This window comes from Tursiops truncatus, chromosome 4 (assembly GCF_011762595.2).
Source record: "Tursiops truncatus isolate mTurTru1 chromosome 4, mTurTru1.mat.Y, whole genome shotgun sequence".
NCBI classification, from domain to species: domain Eukaryota; kingdom Metazoa; phylum Chordata; class Mammalia; order Artiodactyla; family Delphinidae; genus Tursiops; species Tursiops truncatus.
In genome coordinates this window covers 25,257,413-25,274,873 of record NC_047037.1, presented here as the reverse complement: position 1 = coordinate 25,274,873, position 17,461 = coordinate 25,257,413, and the positions used below count along the sequence as shown (strand labels likewise).

Sequence of the window (17,461 nt, the reverse complement as noted above, 5' to 3'; positions counted from 1 at the left end):
TTTAATGAGTAATCTACTCCCCCTCCCCCATGCTAACATGAAAGTCTACCTTATTGACTTTCTATTTGCTCCACTGATCTGCCTACTTATGTGACAGTATCATGTGCTTCACTTCATCCACAACTAACATTTCAAACAGAGAATAAGGAGACTGAGAAGAAGAAAAGTGTCAAGCATCTCTTTCCTTCCCACACTACCTTTTAATTATTTGTTAATAACTGTTTTAAAGGACTATCGATCAGTTTCAAATACAGTACTAATGAGGTCAAGTCCCAGGCCGGTTCTGGAATAGGCCCATTCATTTTGCAAAGAGCAAAGATTCCACAACCTTCAGACTATATTTCTAATTTCAGCCTGCCATCTAGAAAGCAACATATGTCACTGAAGAGAGAGTAAAGTAGGGGGAACAATATGATGGCTCAGGGGATATCTATCACCTTTATTTGAAAAATAACTCAGGCCCAATAGATCAACAGCACTATCTTCATAAATGAAACACATATTAATTGCTCATAATTAATTTGAAAAGACAACATATCCAACTGGAAACAGCAAATCTGTAAGATAGTAAAATACAGCACATCCATGCATAAGGTGCATGTCAGGAATGGGAACTGAAGGTAAATAAACCTTGCAGTCACTCTGACTTCATTCGGTTTTGTTTAAATATACTCAGATTTTTTTTTTTTAGTTTTCATCCTATTTATAGGTTAGCTACTATAATGTGCATTACCTATATGCACCCTATAACACTGTTATGTTCTATTTTGTTGCATCTGTACTCAATCATGTTCACCAAAGTTGCCAAGATTAAATCCAAAGGCCACCATCCATTACTAAACTCTTTAACGTGGGTGACCACAATATCACTGCAAATGGTCAGGGTGAGAAATAGAAGATAAAAGTTCATAATATCTCCAAAGTATAATGGTTAAAGTGACCTCTAGAACCTCCCTCTCTGTATGTGGTTCCAAAATGGAAATCAAGTATCCTTAACGCATAGATAAAGACAGAAGATCTGAAATGCACATTCCTACATATCACAGGCATGGAAGCCAAAGGCGGGATGTTTTTGCAGCTGTCAGAGCACAGGACTTCTGTGATTTCCCCCCAGTGGACCACCTCACCAGAATCTTCCCAAAGAACCACAGAAAGGATCCTTGAAATGACCATAACAAAAAACAGTTCTACAGCCCTCAGGGTATACTCCTAATGGGTCAATAAATCTTTTACGTCAGTCTTTCCTACATACTTTCCCTAGAGGATCAAGTCTTTTCTCTTGGCTTCCATAAGCATTTTTACTTGGAGGACACCTTTTAAAACAATTAGCTAGCTCCCTCTTTCTCTGGTATCCAGAACCATAAATGCCCTGGATTCTTCAACTTGAAAGGAGAAAAACATTTCTTTTTCCATCTTCCTACATGTCAGGATTTAAACAGGGCCTCTTCATTGCTTAGATGAACTCCTTAATTCAAGCTCTAGTATCTGGAATATTATAACTGTTTTCATTTAGTTCATCAAACCTCAAAGCTAAAAGATCTTAGAAATCATTTAGTCCATTCTCACTGGGTTTCTCTTGTAGGACCCTTCCCTTTCAATACTTTCTCGATGTCCATCCAAAAACACGCATCTCATCTAGAGGCTGGATCCTACTGCTTCTTCACTGGCTTCTTTATCTTTATTTAAAACATGTCCTTTTGTCCTTTTTCTATTTACCCTGCTCAGACAAGGACCATCTTTTAATTCTTGATTTTCTCATTTCTCTTCCACCTCCTTAATTAGAATTTCCCAGTTTTGGACACTCTATCTTCTGATTAATAATTGAATTAGTTCACCATATGGCCTCAAACAACTTGGTTCTTCCACGCCTTCCCAGTAATTCTTACCAAATGTGCTTGGACATAGGATACAAAGGGGGTGAACAAAAGTGGGAGAGAGCAGTGTCCCTCTTATTCAAAATATGTATTTCTGGGTTCCACTAAACACCTAAAGAAAGCAGGTGGGAATGCGTATTTTAAACAAGTGCCTCAGAGGATGATCAGGATCAAGCAGGACTGGGACAAACTGCTGCAAGTGCCCCTTTCCTCTCTGTTCACATTAAGGAAGTAATGGAGTCTAAGTAGACTCTTTCTACTACACTTACCTCTATTTTCATTTTAAAAAGAGAAGGGGCCAAGTGACCCTTATATTATCATCATCATCATCATTTTTCTCTCTTGTTCTTAAATGCTATATCTTTTCAATGTTTAGCCTATTTTCAACCACTACTTTTAGCACCATCACCACAGCCAACACACTTGCCAGATGGCACACAGACGCTGTCCGCATGCCTAGAAAAGAGTGTGAACAGAAAGCAGCACATTTTATCTGGTACCAAGAGCCACTGAATGGCTAGAGGAGATCAACGCAGCTGGGCGCAACCACAAGGGTCAGAACTGATGAGCATTACAACACCCAAAGGCACTGAATTGGAAATCACTCTCAAGAAGCAGCCCACTACCCTCTGAGACGGTAACCTGCCCCACACAGTGTTAACAATACAGTCAAGAGAAGCTATTTTTCTAGTATTTACAAAAGGTGGCAATGACTACAGACAGATCCAGAGTTTAAAAGGTGCGTTCTTAAAATAAATTTAAAACTTTAGGACACAAATTCAAAAAGACCAAAGACCACCTATGAATCAGAATTTCAAAGGCAGTTCTTTTCCTTAGCAAATAAGAAAAGGGATCATTATATTCCATAGGTCATGGTAAGTAGCTCATTCAAAATTGCATTGTTACCAACTTCGTATTTCAATAATATGTTCCACTGAGAGCTATTACTGAAGCTACATTTAAACCATACTGTCAAGAGCAGGAAATCTTAGACACCAGTATCAACAAACGCTTTTGTACTAGAATCTTGCCCATTAAAAGATTCTGCTAAGGCTTCCCTGGTGGCGCAGTGGTTGAGAGTTCGCCTGCTGATGCAGGGGACGCGGGTTCGTGCCCCGGTCCGGGAGGATCCCACATGCCACGGAGCGGCTGGGCCCGTGAGCCATGGCCGCTGAGCCTGTGCGTCCGGAGCCTGTGCTCCGCAACGGGAGAGGCCACAACAGTGAGAGGCCCGCGTACCGCAGAAAAAAAAAAAAAAGATTCTGCTAAATTTTATAAATAAGTTCTACTGGGTCTACTTGGCAAACAGTAAGTGCTCAGTTAGAAGTCTCTTCATCTTTCTGTCAGAGAAATTGCCAAGAGAGCTGCCAAACTTTGCAAGAGAGAGCCAAATGCCGAAAACAAAGCCCCCTGCTGATATCTCCAGCTTTAGAGTCAAGACCCAAAAGTTCACTTGAAAACTGGTTGCTTAAAACTTGGTAGAAAGGAAGAATGCTATTACACCATCGGTTCCTGGAGCCACTTGCAAAACAGAGTTAGCTCATAATACACTTAAGGCACAACACTCATACCTGCTCCTAAACAACGGCGTAAAAGGTTTTCTTTTCAGAAAAATGTAGGTGTCCGGCAAATCTTCCCTCTGACTTCCACACCAGAAATGAGAGATTTCTAGGTCACCGTCAACAGTTTCTAATTGCATTAAAATATGTAAGGCAGAGAGAACATCTACATCGGTCACTCTCTGGGTATTCTGAATTGGAGAAAAATGAATAGGGAAGGCTCAGATTGCCCCAGACATCAATTTTTGCTAAAGAGTTCACATATAAGGCAGGAACCACAGGTACTTCACTCCAGAAGTCTTTTTTCAGCCAATATATTGCTCTTAAATTGAAGGGTTAACAGTCTCAATTACTTCTGCACTGTTGTTAATGATGCTGTAACGTACTGTCATGCCTACATTTATGATCATAAGTGACACAGTTTTTTTAATATAAATTTATTTATTTTTACTTTTGGCTGTGTTGGGTCTTTGTTGCGGTGCCCAGGCTTCTCACTGCGGTGGCTTCTCTTGTTGTGGAGCACGGGCTCTAGGCACGCGGGCTTCAGTAGTTGTGGCACGTGGGCTCAGTAGTTGTGGCTCGCGGGCTCTAGAACACAAGCTCAGTAGTTGTGGCCCAGGGGCTTAGTTGCTCCGTGGCATGTGGGATCCTCCCAGACCAGGGCTCGAACCCATGTCCCCCTGCATTGGCAGGCGGATTCTTAACCACCGCGCCACCGGGGAAGCCGCTGACCCACATTTTTGATAACTGCAATCTATGATGCTGTCAAAGTTATGTTTCACATGTGAGGTCACCAACTTTTTTTTAGGACTGTCTATTCCATCAAAACTATACATTCTTTGGTCAAAATTATAAAAGTTCTTACTCTAATCAAACCTATAACTTGGTAAATCCATTTTAAACTCCATGTAAGTTGGTTATCTTAGAAAAAAATTCAAATGCTCCATATTGCTATTCCTTAAAAAAGCAAAATGTACACAGATCGATTTTAAACTCAATCTTAATTCAAACAATGATCTGAAAAGTTTTGAAATCTCTAAATTCTATTGTCATTATTTGAAGCAAAGAAAATCTTCAGGGAAGCCCACAGATCCTAGCTCAGAGCAAGAGACATTTTTAACAACCTCCTTGAATCTTGGTATCTTTCTCAGTCCTTTCCTTAGACCAACTAAACATTTAGAAAATCGTTTAACATTTGCTCAATATGCAAATTTTGAACTACGGTTCAAAGAAGTTTTTGGCTATTATATGTTATTACTAACTTTACAGTGTAGGGTAGGGCAAAATTTAATAAGTGCCTAATATGTGAAAGATTCAGCGCTCAGCACTGGTTTTCTAAGAGCTAACTTTAAGAAATACATAAAGTTGTAATGTATATAAACACACAGTATACGGGAGCACAGAACTTCTCTACATGTTACTTGTAAAAGGATAGATTTTTACTTTACTCATTATGAACTCCACGAATTAAAAAACTATTTTTTGACTGCTTTCATTACATGCATATCACGTCCAAGCTCTTCTTATTCTTTTCAGCAGATAAACATTCCCCTCCTTCCATTAGCTTACTTACTATCTTTTTTTTAAAGAGGGAAACTGCAACACTTCAATTAAACTCAAAATATTTCTCCCACATTTCTTATTCAAAGCTCTTTAGAAGTAAGTCTCATGGCTTCACACTGAAGATAAAATAGTCTCTCACTAAATGCAAATGATGTTTCATACTGCAATTTCATTTTGAGCCTTAATACCTATTGTGTAATTACAAACTTTTGCCACCTAAGTATTCCTTATATATTTTATAGTGGCTTCGTTTTTTTCCTAATATTCTTTATGACTTAATAATCATTTTCTCCATCACTTAAAGGCACTAAAATTAGCTTTCTCACATTTCCACTAATTACACATAAAAATTTTTAAGATTAAGAAAAGCCTCTTCAAAAAGTATGTTACTCAGAATATGTTACTCTATACTGTTTCTCAAATCCTGAATGTAAAAGAATAAATTTGAAATGACTACGTTTTCTTTATTCACTGATTAAGTCAGATTTATGGCCACCCCTCCCGTTTCCAGCTACTGTGAATTTTGAATGAAACAACCTCAATTGTAACAGAAGAAACATCTGTTGCTTTTTCTCTTCAGGGCTTTCCCAACTGAAAGAAAGCCTCTCTGCCTGACCTCCTCTCCCACTCCCACTCCCCCTCCCCCCGACACTAAGTTCCTTCAAACTTTTTTTTAAAGTACATGTATGATTGAAAATTGTACCGTGTCCATTTAAAATGTCATAGTTTACCTAGAGACATTCACTTTACTACAGTTCAAATAATGAGTAAATGTTATTTACATACATCACAAAACCAGAGATGTTACTGGGAGACTATTAATTATAACTAAAATACAGGCTTCAAGAGTATACTTGAAGTGATCAGCTCAAGTTGTCACACATTCCAGGCTCACGTAGCTATTGTTTATGGTAAAGATTTTCTTCACAGGATCCAGATTCATATAGGATCTTGCACTCTATATTTTCTCTGCCAATCCGACGCGAACATAATGGCAGTCACTACCCCAAGAGGCAGACACCAAATGGTGCCACCCAAACTCTCACACTGTGCCTCATAATACACCATAAAGCAGTGGAATGCACCGGCCCCTTTATGAGCAAACAATGCCTGAGCTTCATTAGAATACAGCTGACATTTTCAAAGCACAAATACTTTTAAGAAAAATGTACTAGGAAAAAGAGAGAATGAAACAGCTATAAAAGCTGAAATGTTTTTGTAAGTGTCAGGTTTATTTCAAAGATCCTGAGGAAGCATATTTTGCTGTTGACAATTTCAAAGTTTTCGTAAATGGAAAAAAAAAATGTAGAGTTAGAGGCAAAGCTTATTTTATTAACTACTGGAAAGAAATGAAAGTAAAAACTCACATCTGAATTGCACTCACAAGTAAGAACCACGAAGTACCTTTAATATTATTCATTTCTTTAACTGCTTCTTTAGTTCTTGCACGGAGAAAATGGAGCTCCAGAATTATCTTTATATTTAAATTGATTTATATAAGTAACAGTGATAAACTAAGCTTACTCTACCCCTCCCCCCCACCCCAACCCCCATACCCTGTAGCTTTCCTGTCTGCAACAAGCAAGGACGTCTTGAATTCAGCGTGCTCCTGGCTATTTATCAATTTAACACTGCTGCTGTTGAAAGAATATAAAATAAACCCTGTAAAAACGCACCCAGCAGTAAGAAACAAAATGATCTCTCTTACCTGGTCTAATGAAGCATGCCTCTCACTGCAGTACCAACAACACTCTACAGTCTTTGTTACCATTCAGTGGAAACTTGAGACTGTGTCAGACATGAGCAATCGAGCTCAGAAACACTCAATTTAAAATACTTCTCAGTAAAACTAAAAAGATGCTCAAGAAAATAGTTTCATTACTAGCTTTTAAAAGACATATGAATACTGTCTAATGCAACAAAGACACTTAAAAACGAACCAAGTACAGGTCTTACTGTTTTAGAAACAGGCTTAAAATAAAAGTGGTGAAACAATACGCTGCCTAACTCCACCCTAACATTTTTCTAAAAATAACTTGAATTTTAACTGGCTAAACACCAAGATGGAACTTACTTATGAAACCTGCATATTTCGAATTATACATGTCAGGGTATTTGCGGGCTCCAAAGCAGTCACAAAGCAGGAGGCCTCAGTGCATCTTCAAAGCAGAGCAAAAGCACCATGAGTTTCAGGGGGAAAAAAAAAAAGGAGGAGAAACTCTTGAAAAACTAGTCAGGCTTTTCAACCTGTAATAACTGTCCAGCTCCTCTGGGAGGGAAAAAAAAAAAGTCCTGGTTCTGCCCCCTGAGATAGGAGGCTATGCTTCAATGCCAAAATGAATGACAGGCCCATTTCTGATATCAACAAAGAGCAGCTTAGTGGTGCTCGAATTTTTTTCACTTTCCCACACAGTTAGAAGTTCTAACTTTTTCAGGTTAGTACCTTTGTATCTAGGGTTAAGTACCTTTCTCCATTTTCTCGAGAGAACCCAATTATGTTGTCCTAGTTTTTTAAATGATTAATTAAAAATACATACCTAATTATCTTACTCGGTTTTTCCTAGGCAGGAAGCTGAACAAAAGATGACCTATTAAATTCCTTTCCAAATCTAACCTTTGCAATATCAGATTACCATATGACTAATTATTAATATTAATAAGCTGTGCCTGCGTCCTGACAATGGACCCCAAGAGGAAGAGAAAGTAGGTAACAAACATAAAAATAAGGTAAAGGAGACTATAAAATTTTCAACCAGCTCGGTGTAAAGATCATTTATCAAAGTACATGTCTCTGATTATACAAATTCAAAACAATAAACGCTTCAGTCAACGGACGTATGAGCCAAGCACTATTTTGGGCTCCGTGGATACAGCAGTGAACAAAAGCCAAATGAAAATCCCTGCCTTCAGTGGTTTATATCTCAGTTTCCTGAAAGTGTAACTCTCCTGGATGAATAAGGTACCTTTCCTTCTTTGATTAGGTACCACCTAATCTGAAATATTCCTCTCTGAAAGTATGTCTTGACAACAGCTCCAGCAGGGCAAGGATCTTGCGCTTGGTTTAGTGCTATATCCCCAGTGGCTAAAACAGAGCCTGTTAGACACCCCAATAAACATATACTGAATGAAACAGATCAAACAGAGCTTTTTCTTAGTCAAGTTTTTCTTTGTAAACAGACTATGTACAACATATTACACTTATATACACACAGAGATATGTCAAAAATAATATAGCATAGGGTATAAACTAAATTGAGCTGCAAGTACATATTAGCTTAAAACTGAAAATACAACCTCTATGGCTCTGTATCTTTTCAGATTCTAAAATCTGTTTTCAATATCAAATGAGGTCACTATAATATTTGAGTAAAGGCATCAGTTAAAATTCTATACACTAAGGTTTTGTGGACTATCAGTTTTCAGAGGAGTTTTGAATAAAAAAAGAAGAAACTTGAAAATTACCCAGCATCCAATCAGTTTTGTGTATTAAAATCTAACATGGTTACATCTGTTTATATACCCACATTTGGAAATAATTTTAATCTCCCTATGCTGCTTCTCACCATTCTTGATCACCTTACCAGAAACCACACAGAGTAAATATGCACATACCTCTAACCTGTGAGGTTAGCCAGAAGTGATCGCCCATGTCACCCAAGGCCAGGATATTCAGGGTCTAGATATTGTCATACCTACTCTGCTACAGTCTTAAAAGGAAATTAAACTTTCTAATACTCAGGCACTGCGATCCTACTACTTCTAGTAGTAGGAAGTAGGCAGAGCATCCCCTCCCCCGCCCCCAGGGCTGGACAGTGATTTACATGTTCAAATATTCTACCTGGAATAGTTAGTATGTATTCTAACAATAAATTAACAGTAACCCAAGGTCAGGAAGACATTGTGATGACTGAGGTCAAGTAATGAATAAAATAACATTGGGCCAAAGGAGGATTCCATTGGTCCTGCAGGAGCAATGTTTTTTCTCCGTAACCATCATTCATCTTTCCTTCAACAAATACTTATTGAGCACTTACTATGCATCAGGCACTGAGCTAGGCAGCAAATTGACCTGCTCCTTATTGTCTGCTCCAGAGATCTGACCTTAAGCCCTTCTCTACCATGTTTACTTGTCTCTGTTTCCCTTCCTTGCCAGTGCCCCCTTTCAACTCCCAAATTCTTCATTCACACTGCTCTTCAATCTACTCCCAAGCTTTTCTCAGCAGGCAGCTTGACCACTACCTTCTGTACGCCTTCATGAGTGTATGACACATGGTGGGGAAGTTCATGAGTCTTCCCACTGGCATAATAAAATGCATCTTATGTAGGTTCTCCCAAACAATTTCTCCTTAATCTTAGATAGAAAATCTACTTAAGGGAATTCCCTGGCAGTCTGGTGGTTAAGATCCTGCACTTCCACTGAAGGGGGCCTGGGTTCGATCCCCAGTCAGGGAACTAAGATCTTGCAAGCCGTCCAGAGTTGCCAAAAAAGAAAGAAAGAAAATCTACTTAAGCATTATATTATTTACAACTACTGATTATCTAGCAAACACCAAAGGGGACAAGCCATTCTCTTCCCCAAGTTTATAAGCTAACTTATTTGGACTAGGGTTTGCTATGTCTATTGGCCATCTGACCAGAGATTAACCATATTTTACAGATACATTTGTGATTCTATAGGCAGAAATTACACTATGATAGCACAATAATAGTTTTTACTTGCACCATGCCTGCTAAATATAACTATCTACCAGATCCATATCATGAGGGACATATTTATTCACATTTTCAAGTAAAATGTCTAATCTCCCTGATGAGGGCTATGCCTAAAGCAAAGAGTTCCTGCTACCACTCACATGGGTAAGTGTCGGTTTCTTAAAAATATCATATAGTATTTTTCTATGCACTCTCATGTTTATTGCAGCATTATTCACAATAGCTAAGACATGGAAGTAATCTAAATCTAAACTTCCAGCTATAAAATGAATAAGTTCTGGGAATCTAATGTATAGCATAGTGACCATAGTTAACTTCACCTTTGCACCTCCTCTTCCTCTACCTTTAAAATGTAGACATCTTTCAAGGTTCTGCCCTTGATGCTCGTTTCTCCAAGATTTATATTTCCTCTTTGGAGGACATTACCCATTTCTATGGCTTTGTCACCTCTATGTAGACGACTACAAAAATGTATACTTCTAGTCTTGGGCTTCTCTGCTCTATACTCTCATTGCAATGGCCTATTGGACATCTGTCTACAAGTCCCACGACATCAACGCAACTTCTGCAGGATTGAGCTCCACGTCTACTGTCCCCAAGCAGCTCACCCTCCTACATTCCCCATCCTTGTTACAGGCATCATCATCCTGAAAAGAAAGTGATTTTCTATTCTTGCCTCTTCCTCACCATCCAAATGACCACATTGTTTCCAGTTGGTTTTTTTTTTCTAAAACACACATCATTTCCCTGATTTAAAAAACAAAACAAAAGAAATAAGAAATACAACTTTTGATGACCTCCTGATGGCTAGAGCTGCACTATCAACATTGGTAGCCTTAGCCATACACGGCTATTTAAACTTAAACTGATTAAATTTAAATAAAATTAAAAATTCAATTCCCAGTTGCACTAGACACATGTTAAGTCCTCAACATGTGGCTAACAGCTTGCAGATACAGAACATTTCCATCATCACAGAAAGTTCTATTAAACATCTTTGGTCTAGACAATAACAGCAAACGACCTAAAACTGCTGTCTAAATTTTCCTCAATCTGGCCCCTTTCTAAACTTATCTTCTACCAAAATCCCTTTGCGTGCTTTAGTCACAGCTGAATTAGCGGAGCCGAATGAATCAAGGCGAAGGCTTTCCAGGATGAGGGAGGCATTTGCCAGTACCTCAGAGAAGGATCTATGGAAAGGGAAGAGACCAAAGGCGCTAGAGAGGACAGACATAGTTCACTAAAGCCCTCACAAGTTAGGAAGGGACAGAACTTTAGACCAAAGATTTTCAGCCCTAGAGAAAGAATATGTTACAGTGGAGAAAGCATGAGCATTGGAGTCACAACACTTCACCCAAATTCAGGTATTAGTTGAGTTATAAGGTAAAGAAACTCAACTCATACTAGTCTGACTTGAAAAGAAATTAGTTGGCTCAACTGGCTAGCTCACCGAATGCAAGAAAAGGTTAGAGAAACAAACTAGGAGGGTCAGGGGTCAGCAGGGTCTCAGGAACTCTCAGGCTGCCAGGACTGGGTATGTCTGACTCCTTTCTTTTACCTCTGATTTTTCTCTCACGCCAGCATCATTCTCTTTCACTACAGATCAGTATTCTTCAGCTGGTGGGAAACATGGTCATTGACGAGTCACTAGTTTTATATCTTACAGATTCCACTAACCCTCTCTTAACATACCAGGAAGACATTCATTGGCGGAATTTGGGTCAGGCGCTCGTCCTGGCCAGTGAAATGCTGTCAAAGCGATGATGTGCTGGGGAACAATCAACTGTGGCCAGAAGGACATAATCACGAAAATGTAGTAGCTAGGTAGATGAGGAAGAGATCTGTGGAGGGGTTTCCAGGCATCTCACAGATGCCACTAAAATCTCTAGCTGAATCATTTAAATATAAGAGAGTAAATGATTTGCCACTAATCTAGTAAAATGTAAAGTCAAGATTTAGCTCTAGGTTTTCTGACTCTGATGTCTGTACTCTTTTCATTAGAATATTCCTAAATCATCAAAGGGTTGGGGGCGGGGTTGGAGGGTAGGTGAGGGTATGTTATCCACTTATCTCTTTAAGGCCACACTGTTCACTTTGTAATAGACTCTTCCCTAAGCGGCAAGAACTTTAGCTTTCAAACTTCCTTCCCTTTTCAGAAATTTTAATTTTTCCCTCTTCACTGAGTTCATCTTAACGTTTAAGATGCAGAGCTCTTTCCTTTCTAACTGCTGTCCAACTAAAAACATCCTCCTTTCCGTCTGACGGAATTTTTTTAAAGTGTGATATCCATAGCTGCTCTTTCACCTTTTTACAAACGATTAATTATATTTCAATTCTTAAAAAAAGCACCAAGTACCTCCTACATGATACCTACTGTGCTAGGCACTAGGGATATAAAAATAAAGGGCAGAGTCCTTAGCCTCAAAGAAACGACCCAATTTGGCTTCTCTCCAAGTGCCCAAATGAAACTGTACTGTCTAGAGAAGACAAGGAGCTCTACTTGGAAAATCAATGTACACTTATGCTCCATAACCTTGCGAATGTGACCTTGCTGACCTCACAAATCTCACGTTCTTCATACCACTAAAATTATCCTCTCTTGGCTTTTGTAAAGATTTTTGTAAAGACTCTTCTCTGTTTCACTCCAACCTTCTAGGGGGGTTCCTTTTATTTTTTTCTCATTACTTGTATTCTAAATGGCTCAACCACAGCTCTCTGTTCTTACTATATTTTTGTTTTAGAAGGTGACTGGCCACAAAATTTATTATCCACACTGGGTTAACCATTGAGAGTTAAAGGGGGCACACTATTAATAATTATACTGGGATACAACTGAAGCAGTTTGGAAAAACTGGATCATACGGATTCCTGCTTAAAAACCTTCAGTGGTTCCCTTGTCCAAATCCTTAAGCCCAGCATACAAAAACCTATTTAGAACTAATTGTCTCTTATAGATTAAATGCACACCTTTTTTATGGCCTTCCACCAGTCCGTAGAGTACACTCAAGACTACATTACATCCAGTGGAGAGTCTCACTTGATTTCTTCCCCATTCAACAGAAATCTCATTACTTCCCCCCTGTCAATAGTGCCCAGAAACTTAAGAAGCCCAATAATTCAGATGAGAAAATGGAGGTTTACCACATCAAATAACTTGTATAAATGCTACAAAATGGTAGAACTATGATTCTAATCCAGTTCTTAAAGTCCACACATTTAAAGTCTATGGATATTAATTAGAGATATAAATTCAATGAGTAGATGTAATCAAAGGGCTTACTAAGGGCTTCCCTGGTGGCGCAGGGGTTGGGAGTCTGCCTGCCGATGCAGGGGACGCGGGTTCGTGCCCCGGTCCGGGAAGATCCCACATGCCGCGGAGCGGCTGGGCCCGTGAGCCATGGCCGCTGAGCCTGCGCGTCCGGAGCCTGTGCTCCGCAACGGGAGAGGCCACAGCAGTGAGAAGCCCACATATCACAAAAAAAAAAAAAAAAAAAAAAGTCTTACTAAAATCTAGTATTGTTCTTTATGTCAAATATTAGTTCATTAATGCCAATTAAACTATTCCAGATGAGAAAAAAATAAAGAAAATCATTTCAGTTCCCCTGCCTAAAAATCTCTGATGTTTCCCTCATCAAATAAATCACACTACACCCTTAATGATCAGATCCCAAATTGCTTTTCAAGGTCTATTTCCCACAACTCCAGAGGCATGAATTATTTACCATTCCCTGAGCAGCCCATGACCTTACTGTTAAGCTCTCAATATTCTTCACCTGGTAAACTAGTATTCCTCCAAAACCATAAAATGTTATCTCCTCAATTAAGATATTCCCAATTCCCTAAAGGAGACCTGGTCTTATTTTAAGTTCCCATATTCCTATTCCCACATCATATTCCTTTGTAAGTTACATGTCTGTGAATTCCTCCACAACGGGTTTTTGGCTCTCCAGCCCTCCCATTCCATCCCTCCACCCTTCCTGTCTAAAAAACCATCTCGTACACAGTATATATTCAAACAATACCTATTAAACAAATAAATGAATGAATAAGTGTCCTTTACTGATCAAATACCTTCAGTTGCTTCCCATCTGTTAAAAGAACTCCACTGACAGCAGAAGAAATTTTATCTGCTTTTGCCCGATTTCCAGGCTCTTAATGATTAGACCCAGATGAATTTTTATAACTAATAACTTTCCATTACTAATTACCATCAACTAGCTGTCCTCTCCGTTAGTAATCCACAATTTTCTGTAATAGTTTTCCAAATATGCCAGAGATATTGCTGCAGTTCTGTCCTAAAAATTCATGTTGGAAAGAGGATTCTGAGAAGATGCCAGAATAGGAAGCATCAGGAATCCATCTATTCACCTGGGCAACAATTGCACTGGCAGAATCTGTCTCATACAACTCTTCTGAAACTCTGGAGTCTAAGGAAGTCTTGCAACTTCCAGAGGAAGGCCTGGATGGTAAATTTCAGCTAATTTTGGTCAATTTATAGCTGATGGTGCAGTAGTAGCTACCCCTCCCCCAACCCCAGCCATGTGGCTGGCAGCTGTACACTGTTCCTGGAGCAGTTTGCACACAGCATGTGGGAGCCAGGGTGGGCAAAAAGGGCCCGGTCTCCAAATATCAGGCATCCGTGTCCTGGTTGGGGACTGTTGCTTCTGCTCACAGAGGTGCAGACAAAGAAGTGGGCAGCACTGCTGTTGTAACTCCTCACATCCTTCCACCCAGCCCCCGCCAGCCCCCCTCCAGCTGAAGTGACTTCCAGGGGATTGAAAGGACTCCTGGCCTTCCCTCCCTCCTTCATTTTTCTCTTTTTACCCTTTCCACAGCCAGACATTAAAGACTAGGACATTGCATATCTGGGAAAATTAGAAAGTGACCACACACGCCCAGGGAAAGGCTCAGAAAAGACCTGAGCAGACCTTAAGTTTACACCTCAGGCTGATCCTTGGCACAGTGACAGCCCACAACAATTTTTTTTTTTTCTTTTAAATGAACAAAGCCAGTTAACAAACAACAGCAAACCTTGGGGACGAGGGAAATTCTGATTTCCAGAGCTACTACGTTATTAGATCTACACACCCAGTTTTCAACGAAAAATCACAACAGGAAATTATGGCCAACGCAAGGGGAAAAAAGAAATCAGAAACTGTCCCTGAAAAAGTCCTGATGGCAGACAAAGACTTTAAAACGACTGTCTTAAAGATGGCTGTACAACATTATGAATATATTCAGTGCCCCTGAACTGCATACTTAAAAATGACTAAGGCTGTGAATTTTGTTACGTGTATTTTACAGCAATTTTAAGAACTGAAAGAAAAAGAAACTCACATAGGAGTGGGGACAGAGGGTATATGGGAAACAGCTGTATCTTTTGCTCAATTTTGCTGTGAACCTAAAACTATATACACTGTGTATTTAAAAAGTATACAACAGGACTTCCCTGGTGGCGCAGTGGTTAAGAGTCCACCTGCCAATGAAGGGGACATGGGTTCGAGCCCTGGTCCAGGAAGATCCCACATGCCGCGGAGCAACTAAGCCCGTGCGCCACAACTACTGAGCCTGCGCTCTAGAGCCCATGAGCCACAACTCCTGAGCCCACGTGCCAAAACTACTGAAGCCCATGCACCTAGAGCCCGTGCTCCACAACAAGAGAAGCCACTGCAATAAGAAGTCCACGCGCCACAACAAAGAGCAGACCTCGCTCGCCGCAACTAGAGAAAGCCCAGGCTCAGCAATGAAGACCCAATGCAGCCAATAAATAAATAAAAATCTTACTTCAGCCACTTACAAGCCACATGACTTGGGCACCTCATTTAACATTTTCAAGCCCCCATTTCCTCATCTATAAAATGATACATTACAACTATCAATAAATGTTTTTTACTCTAATATAGATGTAAAAAAAAAAAAAATCTGGATCATGAATGCCATTCTGACCAGAAGACTAAAAAGGAAGAGGATTCTCAAACCTCAATAAATATTCTCTAAAACACAATCATGACTGCATAATATTCCACTGTGTGGATGTATCATATTTTATTTCCTTATAAATGGATATTTCCACAGTTTCCATATTTTTGCATTAATAAACTATTATGTAATAAGCACTTCTACACTCAAATCTTTTTCTTTTCTAATGACAAAATCCTGGAACGGTTTCCACTGGGTGAAAGACTGTAAATTACTTTAAGGGGTTTGATAAGTATTACCAATTTTCCCACAGAGTGCTTGTACTGACTCACACTCCTAATAGAAGTAGATAAGAAGAAATGAATAAACAGGATAACAAGAAGTGGCTATGAAATGAAGATAACCAACTTTTCTTACCTTTGCCAACACAGGTCATAATCTTAAGAAAGTCTGTTAATTTGATAGAGGCATAAGATTTTGTTTTTAAATAGCTTTTTACATGATGTCCAAAATACTACACATGTACAATGCAGACAAATTATAAAATATATGAAAGCACATAGGAGAAAGTTAAAATCATCTATAATTCAAACACCCAGAAATAATTATAATTAATATCTTATATACATATATCAATTCCTTTTCTATGCTACATATTTTTCTTTTTCTAAAAAAGGAAGGGAGGAAATCATACTGTATATGCTGGCTTAACTTTCTGAACTTAATAAACTGCTTAGTTTATAATATCTATAGAATACCACCATACAACAGTGTCACAATATACTCATTTATCACACTGCTTCCAATGTTTCATTCTTATCAACAATGCCATGGTAAACATTCTCTGTTAAAATCTTCCCACAGATCTTTCTTTAATTAGGATAAATCCACAGAAGAAAAAATGTTGAGTCAGAGGTTGCATATTTTTAAGATTTTTGATAGGTACTGAGCAAATTAGCCTCCAAAGAGGTTGTATCACTCTATGAGTTCCCATAATTTCCTCTACCTCCCCAAAGTGAGTATTAACAAAAAACTCACTTTGCTAATATGACTGGCAAACATCGGCTTTGTCAGTTAAATCTGCATTTTGATTACTGGTTAATTGAATATATATTCATATTTTTATTATCCATTTGCATTTCTTCTGTGAATTTCCCACTCTGCTGCCCCGTTTTTTCTTGTAATGCCAATATTTAATTTATATAGTTGTATGACATTTAGCTGTGGTGTTTACTAAGCCTCCTTTGGTCTCTGATCTGCCTTGTTTTTGAAGATCTTGACAGTTTTGAGGAGTACTGATCAGGCATTTTGTAGAAAGCCACTCAATCTGGGTTTTTTGGATTTTTTTTTTTCCTCATTGTTAGGCTAGGGGTATGGGTTATCGGGAGGAAGATCTCTTCACATCATACGGAGGACACATGCTATCAGAATGACTTATGACTATTAACATTAACTTTGAGGATCACCTGGACAAGCTGGTGTTTCTAGGCTTCCCCACTGTAAAGTTACTTCTCCCCCCTCCCCATACAGACACAAGTCACTCTTTGGAAGCATTGCAATAAATGTAGCCCACACTCAAGGAGAGGTTGGAGGGTTAAAGCTCTACCTCCTTGAGTAGGGAGTACCTACATAAATTTTTTGGAATTCTGTACGGGAGACTTGTCTCTTCTCTCCCACTTAATTATTCAGTCACTTATTCATATGACTATGTACTTGTTTATTTTTATTTTATACTTTAGGTTAAAATCCAACATTACGTTATTTATTTTGTTGCTCAAACTGCTCCAGTTTTGGCCCCTGGGATCTTTTTCAGGTTGGCTCCTGTGTTGCTTT

General features: G+C 39.0%; 1 protein-coding gene across 10 annotated transcripts in view; it reads right to left on the bottom strand.

Annotated features, from left to right (window-relative positions):
• The window catches only part of TFDP2 (transcription factor Dp-2), a 171,148-nt gene that overhangs the window by 67,821 nt on the left and 85,866 nt on the right, over window positions 1–17,461 (bottom strand). The window contains exon 1 of one of the 10 annotated variants that reach the window (XM_019934286.3): window positions 7,071–7,181. The exons of 8 other annotated variants lie outside the window; for them this stretch is intronic. In XM_019934286.3, the coding sequence (XP_019789845.1) occupies window positions 7,071–7,101 (31 nt within the window). In that variant the 5' untranslated portion in view covers window positions 7,102–7,181. Of the gene's footprint in view, window positions 1–6,704; window positions 6,842–7,070; window positions 7,182–17,461 lie in introns of those variants that run through there. One more of the 10 variants, XM_019934289.3, reaches the window with a different exon arrangement.